Source organism: Gasterosteus aculeatus, chromosome 16 (assembly GCF_964276395.1).
Source record: "Gasterosteus aculeatus chromosome 16, fGasAcu3.hap1.1, whole genome shotgun sequence".
NCBI classification, from domain to species: domain Eukaryota; kingdom Metazoa; phylum Chordata; class Actinopteri; order Perciformes; family Gasterosteidae; genus Gasterosteus; species Gasterosteus aculeatus.
Genome location: NC_135704.1, coordinates 7,811,652 through 7,824,503, shown reverse-complemented (window position 1 = coordinate 7,824,503; position 12,852 = coordinate 7,811,652). Strand labels below are relative to the sequence as shown.

The 12,852-nt window shown below is 43.8% G+C and overlaps 2 protein-coding genes across 2 annotated transcripts; both read right to left on the bottom strand.

Moving 5' to 3' along the window:
* Positions 1 to 1,066: 1,066 nt before the first annotated feature.
* Positions 1,067 to 5,349, bottom strand: gpr45 (G protein-coupled receptor 45). Its single transcript, XM_040201800.2, has 3 exons — positions 5,115 to 5,349; positions 3,496 to 3,719; positions 1,067 to 3,212 (listed from the first exon to the last, which is right to left on the bottom strand). Exon 3 carries the CDS (start codon positions 3,104 to 3,106, stop codon positions 1,943 to 1,945), a length of 1,164 nt encoding a protein of 387 aa, XP_040057734.2. The 5' UTR covers positions 3,107 to 3,212; positions 3,496 to 3,719; positions 5,115 to 5,349; the 3' UTR covers positions 1,067 to 1,942.
* Positions 5,350 to 9,560: 4,211 nt separating this feature from the next.
* pou3f3a (POU class 3 homeobox 3a) lies at positions 9,561 to 12,246 on the bottom strand. The gene has a single exon (XM_040202509.2). It carries the CDS (start codon positions 11,782 to 11,784, stop codon positions 10,513 to 10,515), a length of 1,272 nt encoding a protein of 423 aa, XP_040058443.2. The 5' UTR covers positions 11,785 to 12,246; the 3' UTR covers positions 9,561 to 10,512.
* Between the last annotated feature and the right edge of the window lie 606 nt (positions 12,247 to 12,852).

Sequence of the window (12,852 nt, the reverse complement as noted above, 5' to 3'; positions counted from 1 at the left end):
TTTTAGCCTATTAGCATTTAGCCCTTTGAATTTACAAATTCTACGCAGTTTGTAACCAACAACGGAAACCATTCTTGATTAATTACGTTCTGTTTGAATGGTTTTAAACTGTGTTTCTTGTCATCAGGTTCAACTGTATCAATACAATATACAGCATAAATGTATTTCACACACTTCACAAACAAAATCAAGCGCGTTGACCTACTATGCCGGCAAACTCAACAAATATAAGAAAATGTGACACAGGTAGTATTTATCTTTTAACATCCTCTCAAGTTGATGTTTGAAATTGTTTTTACTGCTGTAAATAAATTTATCTAAGTTTCAAATTTCAAACTGATATAAAGACCATGTTCTTGAGCTTTTTCTGTTGTGGGAAACTACAGATCAGTCTCAGTCTCGTGTCACAGCATAAAAAGTCCCTTCTCAGATGAATGAGTTGTTGAACAGAACTGATTACATCAAGACAGTAATGTGATATAGAAGCAACCTTGTGATCTAATTGAAGTGGTAGCATGTTGGCTGTCATGTGTTGGCACATGATTTAATGTATTGGCGTAAGTAAGTGTGTCACGTTATTGAATCTTAACATTTATGAAGATTGGATGGACTCCACCGTAGCCATTAAACATCCTAACCATTAAAGCGTACCAGCTGCCACAGTATAAAATGTTAATATGACTTCTACAGCTGACTTGATTGATTGATTGATTTGTTCATGGCTAGAATAATATATTGTCTACTTTGTGAATCCATAAATTGTTTCAGGAATTTTAAGCTAAACTTCCAAACATGATTATTTTCATTCCTCTCGTATACCATAATGAGCATTTGCTGCTTTTCTTCTTCTTGTGTGATGAAAAATCTGCTATTTAGGACATTTAGATTCACCAATTTTGAATATATCTGATACTCTCAGATCACAAAATCAGGAGACCATGTCTAAACCAACCCAGGTCTTACTGTGAAAAGGTTTTTCCGCTGACCTGGGTCCAGACCTACGCGATCAATGCAAAGGTCTCTCATTTGTTCAGAAATTATTTTAAATGAATGAAGTGAAACAAAATTATATTTAGGTCTTTTAATGAGCATGAGAATTTTGCAAGACATGGAGCTGTCAAAATTTGCAAAGATGAACAGCACCATCTTCCTGTTTCATGTGGTACTTCAATACAACCTACAATCTTTATTTAAATAAAAATGCCAAACATATTCAACACTACAGTGCACTCACTCAATTTGTTCATTCAGCATTGGGGTTCAATAGCTAAAGAACCCTTAACATTTCTGTGCAGGAGTCATCCTTCAAATGGTATTACCTGAATTGTAAACTGATATAATTGACTACACGAATAGCTGTGGAGACACTGTGCATCCACTCAAAGGGAATCGATGCCTTTGGTAACCCGCAGATGGCTAAACTGTATTTTTCATCTTTATTTATGAAAAGATCATACATGTAAACATCCACAGCTCAATAACTGACACACTTCTTTGATGACACACACACACATTTTTAAATAACAGTTTCAACTTGCACAATGAGGCCATTTTGCTGCACAAATGTTTTTTTTAACAGTCAGTTAAGCTTACTGACTTTCCTCTGAGAACATTACTGAACACTTATACTGTGCAGGATTTTTCTTTTGTCTAAAGTCTGAAGAAACAGAATGCCACGATGAAACACATCACAGACTAATTATGAAATGGAGAACTAAATTGACAATGGATGATATGAAATTGCTTGGCAGTACATTTCCAAAACCATAGTGCTGGCTTCAATTGATAGTTCATCCTTTCAGTGCGATTGCTTTGTCAAAGACAAGTACAGTACAGTGTTTAAGTTGAGTTCTGATTCCTATTCATGAGGAGGAAGTAAGAGTTGAAAACAGTGCGTGTCAACACCTGCTGGACGGGCATCAACCGACTGTCCCTCCGCGCTTCACACAGCTGACTGAGTCTCGCTGCACACGTAGATGTTGCTCGGCCTCACCCTCCTGCGGCTCCTGCCCGGCACTCTGGGACACAGTCTGCAGCTCTTGGGAATGAACTCCTGACAGGCCTCCCTGAACTTTCTGATCCTCCAGCAGTAGATGACGGGGTTGAAGACCGTCTTCAGGTAGCTGAGCCACAGGGCTCCTATGCTGACTGGGTAGAAGACCGAGCTGTAGTAGAACCGCCGGCTGAACACCGCCAGCAAGCTGACCACTGTGTGCGGCAACCAGCACACGGAGAAACCGACGAAGAGGATGAGAATGGTGGTGAAGGCTCGGGTCTTGAAGCTCATGTCCACCTTGATCTGAGGGGGCCGCTGCAGGCCGGTAAGTCTCATTTTGCTGACTTGGTTGAGTGCTGGCAGGCAGGAATGCTCACTGGTGTGGTTGTGGATGCGCAGGGTGTTGCGGCGCACGGTGTTGAGGATGCACATGTAAGAGTAAAGCATGACGGCAAACGGTACGAAGAACACCGCAACCGCCAACAGCACCGTGTAGCCGCGGTCCGCCAGGGAGTCGCTGTAACCCAGCACGCACTGCGGCGCCCAGGCGGCCCCCATGCCCGCTGCGCCTGTCCTCCACCCGACTACAGACGGCAGAGACACGCAGAGGCTCAGCACCCACGAACCGGCGATCAACAGCTTCGCCCTGTGCGGGGTCAACTTGTCCTGCCGTTGCACAATGATGAGGAAACGGTCCACACTGATTATGAGGAGTATGGACACCCCCTCCAGGACGAACAGCCAGTACAGCATGATGGAGGCTCGGCAGAAGCCGCTTCCGAAGCTCCAGTCGGCAGTGGCCACGGTGACCGCGGTGAAGGGCATGCAGAGCAGGGAAAGCATAATGTCCGAAAAGGCCAACGTGGCGAGGAGGAGATTGATAGCAGAACGCATGGCAGGTTTCTGGTAAACAATCAGACACACGATTGCGTTGCCGATGAAACCGATCGTGATCATGAAGATCATGATGGCGGCCAGGGTCACGCGCAGAGTGACCGGTATGAGGGGAGTAGCAGCCTCTGAAGGGACGCTGTCCGCTGCTTCTTCCACCATCTCCGGCCCCATGAAGCCGCACGCCTCCTCCAGCAGGCTTTCATTGCAAAAAGCCATCGCGGCTATTTTTAGGGATGTCAGCCCAAAATAATGAACATGTTTGATTATTGTCGAGGTATGCACTTTAAGGTGTCTTCCAGCAGATGGTCCTCCATGGTAATATCTGTGATAAAAAGAATGTTGACAAAAACACAAAGCATAAACGCAACCTGTAAACAAACAGTCCCTATTATATAAGGCAGAGCCACCTCATTGGGAGATAAAGTCTCACCGGACAGACATGTGCCGCTCACCGGCTTGAATGAGGTTGATGATTAACAGCTGTTCAGACTCACATGGACACGTACACAAACATTCACACCACCGACCCTCCAAAGCAAACAGTACATGCAATTCTTCCCACATGAATAGAAATACACACATATACACAACAGTATTGTACAAACCATGGCGCAGCATGTCTTCCTTCAACTGAGCAGAAGCTCATTCTCGGATGATGCATCAGACTCTGATGCAATTTTGATTAAAAAATAGAGAGTTCTCCTCAGGACAGGTTCGTTGCTATGGTTTCCACCTCCAGCTCCTGATAGTGGGACAGTGGGGACGATGCATGGTAGTCATTGTGGCGTTCAGGTCTCAGATGTGATCCTTCCAGGTGGACTCTTATTTGCTAGGAGACAAGAAGAGGAGTTCAGGGTCATTGAGTCTCATGTTCAGTTCCTTTTCACCCTTTTCAATCTTGCTGTCATCTCCATGCAGAAGATATCTTCTTCTAGTATGTACTACTATATCAAAGACTTTGATAAATGTCCTATAAGACCTAACAGTGTCCCAGCAAGCACAATAACCCCAGCAGGGAATCAGGAAACATTTATTACCAAAATATATCAAAATATGTCAGACAACAGAACCCAGAAACTGAATTCGGCCATCAATGACTTGATCATTAACACGCTTCTTGTCCTGAGCTACAGGAGCAATGTTGGGCTTGAGTGTCCTGCCTAAAGACACAGCGGGACGCCAGTTAGCTGAGCCTGGGATCGAACCGCCAACCCTCACGGCCGTGCTCCCCACTCACCCACAGTCTCTCCACTGACATTCTTGCACAACCACATTGTAAGCCGCTGCATAGTGTAGCTGGCTGTTCCCATGGCAACTAGGTCACCAGTTCCATAGCAACAAGCAGCCTGTACTCTGATTCCCTTTGAAAAAAGATGGTGTGTTTCACAGTGTTTCACATTTTTTCTTGAAACAACGCCTCTAATTTCAGGACATTCTCTTTTGGAATAATCAATAAAGCTCAGCATCTATTGAATCAGAAGTAGAAATAGAGAACTAAATACAAATGAGAAAAAAGGCATGTAGGAGCCAAAATAAACCCTGGTATTATATAGGCTATAATAAAACTATACAACATAGAATGCCTCCAAATTTGAAATGTTAACACTTTTCAAAATGAGTAAATGCTAATTAATTCTATATATATCAAGGCAATCAGCTGACTGAGCTCCGAGCTTCCGATTTAAACAAAAACAAGCGTTTTTACTCAGCTGCTCTGCTCAGCTTTGATGTGACAATACAAAAATGGAAAATATAATAACTTCTAAATAAAATACGATTCTTGATAGTCTTCAATTCCATATCATCATTTAATAAGCAGCAGCATCCAGACGTAATCAACCTGAGAGGAATATGCTCTGCATCAGCTCCTCGATGCACATTTACATGGTCACGTGTGTGATGCCCCAAATCGTCCCTGTATCGATAAACCAACACTTATCCCGGTTTACATAGCGCCGCCAATTCGCCTGCACGGTGCCTTCACATTTAACGTTACATGTCAGCGCGTTTCTCTCCATCACACGTGTGCGCGCATGTGTGTGTGTGTGTGTGTGTGTGTGTGTCCGTGTGCGTGAGTGTGCGTGTGTGTGTGTGCTCCGAGCCGGTGCCGATCTCCTGATGCATCACAGACAACATGCATGTGCCATATTCTCGCCCCATGAGAGCGGATGAAAGCAGCACAGCGATCCATTCTGAGCATCACGCATGACACGAACGGGCCTACCTCGACCGAACGCTGGAAACCGGGTCCCGGGATTGTCTGTCCTCGCGCCGGGGAACCCGTTTGTCGCGTTTCTCTCCCTGCGCACGTCGCGCTTTCCCCCAAATATGCCACTTTGAACATCTGACGGGCGGATCGATCGCCATGGCGGCGGCCGCGGCGGCTGCTGACGGCAGACACGCAGGTGGTCGCTGAATTAAAGGAGCAGTGCGGGGAATGCGTTTCTTTGCAGACTGTCATGTAAGCCCTTTCCAGCACCTGCTTCCGTGCAAACGCGCAGCATGTCGTTGTTGCTTATTAATGGATATTTTAACATATCGAGTTACTCTTTACTCCGACTGCGAGTAAAAACTTCACATAACACCATCAGGTTTGTTTTCCAAAAAGCAGGCTTCTACTAAACACAACAGCACAAGATATCAGCATTCGATTGATAACAATGATAATGAGTTTGATTTAAATTGCACAGTTGAATTGTTTTATTGGAGATTCACATTGAGGAGACGTAAGGGGATGATAAATGTCTCAGCAGAAAAAGGTCAACATTTACAGCAATGTACCTAAAATAAATAGTCAAACAGCAACATGTCATAAGCTAATCTTATACACAATACTAATCACACAAAAAAACATGATAAATCACTACTATATATGATGCGACAACAAAGTCACCATCACATCCTCTGCCTCTGAGGTTAGATTGTGGATTATTTTATTGTTTTGCAGTCTGGTATAATGAATGAATGCAATGATCCTTAATCTAGAATAAAAACAAACGTGAAGATGGTTTAATTGTTATGATTTTTCCTTTTGCCGTTAGATCAGTATCCGCTGCATCGAGCTGTGCAGGAGATGGCAGCAGTGGGCCTTAAAAGCATTCGGCCGTGACTTTCTGAATTTTAGACACTTATGCATTGGTATGTTAAGGTTTGTAGAAATACACTATGTCTATATCTTTTTTTTTCTTTTTTTTTAATTCGAGCTTATATGAAGTTGCAGCATCTCTTTTTAGAAAAACATTGATAATGCCCACTTTAAGTTTTAAATATTGGTAGGATTTTTAGGACGTTTTAAGAGGAGATTGTGCACATCACTGACAGAAGGCTGCATGTCTGACTCCAGATTTGAATTTGACTAAGATTTGACTAAATTACGAGACTAATAAATTCTTCGTATTTAGTTTCTAAATGTGAGTAATTTAAAAAAAGAAAACTGTTGGATTGTCACACATGCACGGTTACATTCACACACTTAGCATGCAGACGTTGATTGTTTTCATGGGCATTCTTGTCTAAATTGGCATCGCGCCCATGTGTTGAACATGCCCATCAAAGGAGTTCCACTCCACCGGTCCAGCACATGCATGCTCGTCACGTTCAGTGGCCCCCACACAACAAGCTTGCTACTGAGAGAATTCATTTCACCGTCTATTATTCTGCAGATGTTTGCTTTAATTTCTCCTTGATGAAGAGATGTTGGTACTCTATTATTTACCCAAAAAGCAGACACAGGGAAAGTGGAGAACATTCACCACTAAATCAGAATATTTGGAAAGGGGGGAAACCTTACACAATCAATGACATTGACTTTGACTTGATGAGCACACATCTGTGCTACACTAATACATTCAAGCACAAAATTACAACCAAATAAGATATAATTTTGGGGTAATTTATGCATGCTTGCCACTGTTTCTGACTCCAGGTAGGAGTAAAATGTGTCATGAGCTTTGATTCCCACTGAGGAAGCCGCAGTGTGTTAATCAGCGTTAGACTTACGTGGTTAACCATCTCCACATTGTGAGAATAATTAACACCAAACATTCACGACAGATAATGTGCAACCCACTGCGAAATAGGTTGTACATTACAATATTCTTTGAATGGGTTTAACCTCAAACAACAAGCATGAAGAGTGGGATCATCTTGCAATAATTGCTTTGCGTAAAGTCCGTAAGACTTTACCTCTATGAGTAATCATGAACAATAATATTAGCATCTCGTATTGGAGGAGGTGATTACTTCCAATACTGTTTCGGTGAAGAAAAAACACTCATCATAGGAGGAGTTGGCACGTAGCTTGAGTAGCAGGTATAAAGGGCCAAAGGGATGACACATTGTTGTAGGCCGACCCGCACTGGATGAGCACATTAAAGTGTATGAGCAACAAACGGTTTAAACCTTGAATATAAATCAGGTATTTCCTAGAAAGCTTAAAATTTCACCAGTGAGATATTTAGTGACGTATTTATCATCGTGGATCAAAACTGGAAAAAACTCTGTGTTGAGCGTATGTATTTCAGGCTTTGAGACGAGCGAACCGGATTCGAGAAAGTACTGACTCATTTCCGGTGTTTTCAGCACTGATTCCTGCAGCGCTCTATATGCATGAGCACTGACTCACAGCGGGTGAGCCGAGCTGTTTCTGTTGACTGAGGGGTTTTAGCTTCACTACCAGGTTACCGTAACATCGTCAGCTTGTACCTTCAGATCCCAGCATTACTATTCAGGGAAGACAAAGCGTTGTGTGATGACAAACCCCTTTTAAACAGCTTTTATATCCCCCATTTCCATCCTTATCTCCCATCTTTACGTCGCTAAGCTTTAAGGGATCACACTGAAATCCTACAGGCTTAGATTTTACAGGAATTGGCAGGAATATATTTATGTAGTAGGCATCAGAAGATGGTTACAGTGACCTGTGGAGCCCCCATATGTGTATTTTGTCCTCCATTCGTGATATTGCTGTGGAAGCTGAGAGGATGCGTTTTCCTCTGCGTTGACACGGAGTCATCAACATGTGGACTGTGATTGCTTTTTCTGACTGAGTCCCTTGCGTCGTTGTTGTTCAAGTCCCTCCATGCAGACAAGCATGAAAAGTCAGTCAAAAGTGTTTCTACAAACACAATCATTGATGTGAACACTCTTTCTTTAGGTCAACATGTCTGCAGCTTTACGAAGCTGAAAACATAACGTATACCTCCCCAAAGTTGACAGGGTTTTATAAACGCTCGTGAAAAATGCTAATTAACAAAGCTTTTAAAAAAGTTGGTTCACTTGTCTCTAATGCATCCGCCTCCATTCTTTTAGCAGCACACTTGGGAAGTAATGTCATATTTCCGTCTTTACTCGCATCCCGTCTGCCTGTTAACGGATTGAAATTTGACCTGAGTAATGACGGCTGCATTGGCTAACGTGTAAGGACCCATTCAAACCACCCATTCATGGGTGCGCTATTCATAACCAACAGCAGAGTTTTCCCTAAATCCTGCCAATGTTCAATGAAGACACACACCGTTCTCCTATATTTGTATGCTTGTCTGTAGAAGTCTTTTGACAGCGTTATTGAGACTTATTCAGAATTGGCATTGTTAGGAGGCATGTTAATTCAAAGGGGACAGAAATCCATGAAACATATAGCTCAATCTTCTGGAAGAGATCCAAAAAATAAATACTCAAAGAAGAATTAAAAGTGTGACATTTACAGTAAACCATTAACTTCCAGGTTTATGTTTATTTCTCAGTGTTCTGTCTGGTTTGTTGGCAGGTACTGTACCAGCAGACCTTTGACATCCGTCCAAGTTCCACCAAAACCACTTCTTCTCCTCGTCTTTCTGTTTTCCACAACTCCACTCTTCATAAAGATATTCCATTTGGGATATCAGCTCATGTGCATGTTTATTCCCGTATGTGTTATTGTGTGTCATGTTTGTGTGGATCAGCGACAGAGAAAAGACACACAGATTGTTTCCCAAAGCGTCCTGAGCTTCTGGCTGCCTACCTGCCAAACTCATCATCTGCACCATAATATCTGCTGCCTTATGTCCCTCCGTCTCGCTGTCACCTTGGCAACCGCTGCCGAGGTGAACCGCCAGCTGGGATAGCCGACCTCTGATGGCCGCGTTCCACAAAGCTGAAGTCCACAGCACTGCCAGAGGATGAATGTGGTCAGGCTTACATGCCGTTTATCACACAGAAATGTGGAGGGGAACTCCAAAAAGAGATTCCTGAGATGAGGTGAATTAGTTTTAAGAGGGGTGAATGGTGTTAGTGACAGATTATTTTAATTCATTCATCTGTTAAAGACGCTGCTAGGAGTTGAACAAACTGCTTTCACAAGCTTAATCTTAATTTCTTGATTAAACATGTTGTCTATATATATATATATATTCAAATATGAAAAATGCTTTTTATAATGTTCCAATAGTTTATTTTATTCGACTAACAGTCAAAAACTTCAAAATATTCAATGAATTATTATTAATGAAGAAAATCATGGTATCATCACATCACAAGAGGAACATTAACCCCCCTAAAAAAGTTATTGATCGTAAAGCTTTTCTGTCAGATGATTATTTCTCATTGGGATAATTGGGCTATTGTGGCATGTGAGAAGCTGCTTATAAAGAAAAACCCCAGGTAGAATAGCATTAAACTATACACACAAACATGTTTTTGTTCATTTTCTTCATTTATTTACTGCTGCAGAGGTTTTCTCATTTCTCATTCGTTTTGGCATTTGACAATATCAATTTAAAAAGCATCAGGGATCATTGTAAGTTAAAAAGACACATGGTGATGGTGTGTTTGTGTTTGCCTGTGTGTGTGTGTGTGTGTGTGTGTGTGTGTGTGTGTGTGTGTGTGTGGGTGTGTCTTTCAGGAGTAACCTTAATAATGATTGTCCTCTCAGATAATTATTTCCTTATGTCAAATTTATTAAATAATTAGTCTATTCCATGAAAATATACACAGTGGGAGAAAATAAATAGTCCAAAGCATTATACATGAATACACAGAAGATTAACTTGTACATAAACTTAACGGAACATTTGCTAATTTGATAAAAAGGACTTTTCTATTAAGGGAAACACAATACTGGTAAATTCTTAAACTGTGTCACAACATAAATCCACCGCCACACAACACAAAAGTCAGAAACACGTTAGAAGGAATGTAAATTATTGCTCAATAAAAACAAAGCTAAATAAAGCGCATGAGATATTTCATATAAAAGAAACAATGCAGTCCAGTCAAGCCTGCGGAACACCAAACTCTGCAGCAATACAAGGGAACTTTGATTTCTAAAAGAGATGCTGAATAGGTCTGCGTGGAATCAGATTGACATTACTCATTCAGTAGACTTTTTGGTAAACAAACTTTGACCTTAATACACTTGGAATTGTTTGCTACTGAAGGCAGATAAGCCGTTCTGTGCCGCAGGCTGATTCATAGTGCAGAAAAATATCCGAAGATGCATAAAAGTAGACTTTTGTCCCGCTCTGAGGAGAATACACACTGGACAACGTTATTTTCGGGGAGCCGTAAGAAAAGTTATCTTAGGATTGAGGGAAACATCAAATATTTTCTTACATTGTTCGGATTTAAAATCTTCCCACGTATTTTCACGTGTCGCTGTACATCCTCTTGCAGTCTATGGAGGGTGACGGCGTGTCAGGACCCATGCTGCCCACCTGTGAGTACGCGTCCTCCGGGGTCCGAGGCAGTCCTGGTGGCGTCATGCGCTTTTCTTTCTGCCTGCGGTTGCAGAACCAGACCCTGACCACCTCCTTCTCCAGCTGCAGATTGTCCGCCAGAGAGTTGATCTCCTGCGCGGACGGTTTGGGGCACTTGAGGAAGTGGCTCTCCAACGCGCCTTTTACGCTCACCTCGATCGACGTGCGCTTTTTCCTCTTTCTGCCCTGAGTGGCGATCTTATCGATACTGGTCGGGCTCCCGGTGGTCGAGTCGGCCTCCTCAAGCCATTTGTTCAACAAGGGCTTCAGCTTACACATGTTCTTAAAGCTCAGCTGGAGCGCTTCAAACCTGCAGATGGTGGTCTGGGAGAACACGTTGCCGTACAGGGTGCCCAAAGCTAAGCCCACGTCTGCCTGAGTGAAACCCAGCTTGATCCGCCGCTGTTTGAACTGTTTGGCAAAATGCTCCAAGTCGTCAGACGTCGGAGTATCCTCGTCTGAGTGCGATTCGTGATTCACCCCGTGATGCTGGTGATGGTGAGTGTGGTGGTTATGGTGGTGATGGTGATGGTGGTGGTTTCCGTGGTCCAGTTCCGGGGACTCCCCGCGCACAAGCCCCTGGTGCATGAGGCTCTGTCCCACGTGCGAGCTCAGCATCCCGTTGACCGTAAACCCGCCGGGCTGTGAGTAGATGAGGGGCTGCTGTTGCTGCTGCTGCTGCTGCTGCCCCTCGGTGATGCTGTTGTGCGCCGCGGAGGTGCCTCCCCAACTTCCCGGGTGCGCCTGGTGGGGTCCCAGATGTGGGGACCTGTGGTGCAGAGCGGTGCCCGTATGGAGATCCTCCCTTCCTCTCTTCGTGTCATGCGGCTGGGAGTTGGGGGGCCACGGAGAGCCCACCTCGCCCGCCGCCACTGCGGCCGCGGCGGCTGCAGCTGCGGCGTGGGGCAACGATGTGACCCACTGGTGGGCATGGCTTAGCATGTGGCCCCCGTTGCTCGCCACCATGGCTCCCTGCATGAAGTCACCTTGCACCATCTTTACCGCAGGCTCCCCTCTGTATCCGCTGGACACGGTGGTCACAGCGGTGCTGCCAGGCTGCATTCCGCCTCCCCTCCGATCGGAGTGAAGGGCCGGCCCGGATAAAATCCTGCTGCTGGCAAGGTATGGACTTGATGTTGCTGTTGCCATCCCCCAAAGCATAAATCTTCAGATGTTTCTCGTGTCTGCTGTTCTGCTGACGTCCCAGTTCTAATCCATGAATAACTTCAGTCTGTATGTAAAAAATGAAAATATTGTGGGGGAAAAATCCATATAAACGCAGTTATATAGTAGGTTGTCTGCGCTGAGACATGCGCAATAGAACATTACAGTTTAACAAAACAATAGTCTTCAAAACTTTTCTCTGTCTCGGGAACTCTGCCGTGCGTAATCCACAGATCTGTTGGATATGGAACAACACCCTCTCAGATCCGTGAACGGGTTATCACTTATAACCCGTTTATCTGTTAGTTACTTTAAAAAACAATAAACTACGATGACAAAATCAACTTTAAATCCCCGGTCTCCTTAGTTGTTTCTCTCACTCCATCTACTCCCCTCTGCGGTGCGGAGAAGGCGAGCATGTGTTTACGTTGTGCCAAGGCTGCGTTTCCTCGCCCATCTCCACCCAATTACAGCAGGAAGAGTCTGCAGAGCTCCCGCTGATTGGACGCAAAGAGGAGCTGGTGTGCCTCAGTCGTGCCTCGGGTGTTGCGGGGATAAAGCAACCGGATGACAAAATGATTTTACAGAAATAAGGAAGACGGAGACACAGAACCGACTGGATGTGACATTTTTAATGTAAAGAAACAGAATAAGAAATACTGCAAAAAAACAAAGCTTCTTAGGAAATGACGATGAATGCAATAGTTATTTATTAGTTTAAGCGTCTTTCACGGATCTTGAGGTTATTAAGCTGATGAGGTCACTGAAACCAGACAAATCGTGCCGTGGTACGTACTGTATATGGTTATTTCTTTACTAATAACGCCGAGGTGTCTTTGGGTGCATATAGGGGTTTACGCTGTTCATGCATCACGGTAAAGGAGAAGCCACAGTGACGCGCCACACTGGTTAAAGGTGCACAGAATCTGCCAACGGTTTGCTTTTTCCATCCTCCAAAAAAGAAACCGGTTCAGGTCTTATGTTTCTATGCCTGCATAGTCCATTTATGGATGGTCTGTAAACTAAACATGTCATGGGGAGTTTTCTACTTCGACTTTGCCTTAG

What these genes read in the sequence shown, in the direction of transcription:
- gpr45 (XM_040201800.2), bottom strand. Translation starts at nt 3,106, where the DNA reads ATGGCTTTTTGCAATGAAAGCCTGCTGGAGGAGGCGTGCGGCTTCATG.
- pou3f3a (XM_040202509.2), bottom strand. Translation starts at nt 11,784, where the DNA reads ATGCTTTGGGGGATGGCAACAGCAACATCAAGTCCATACCTTGCCAGC.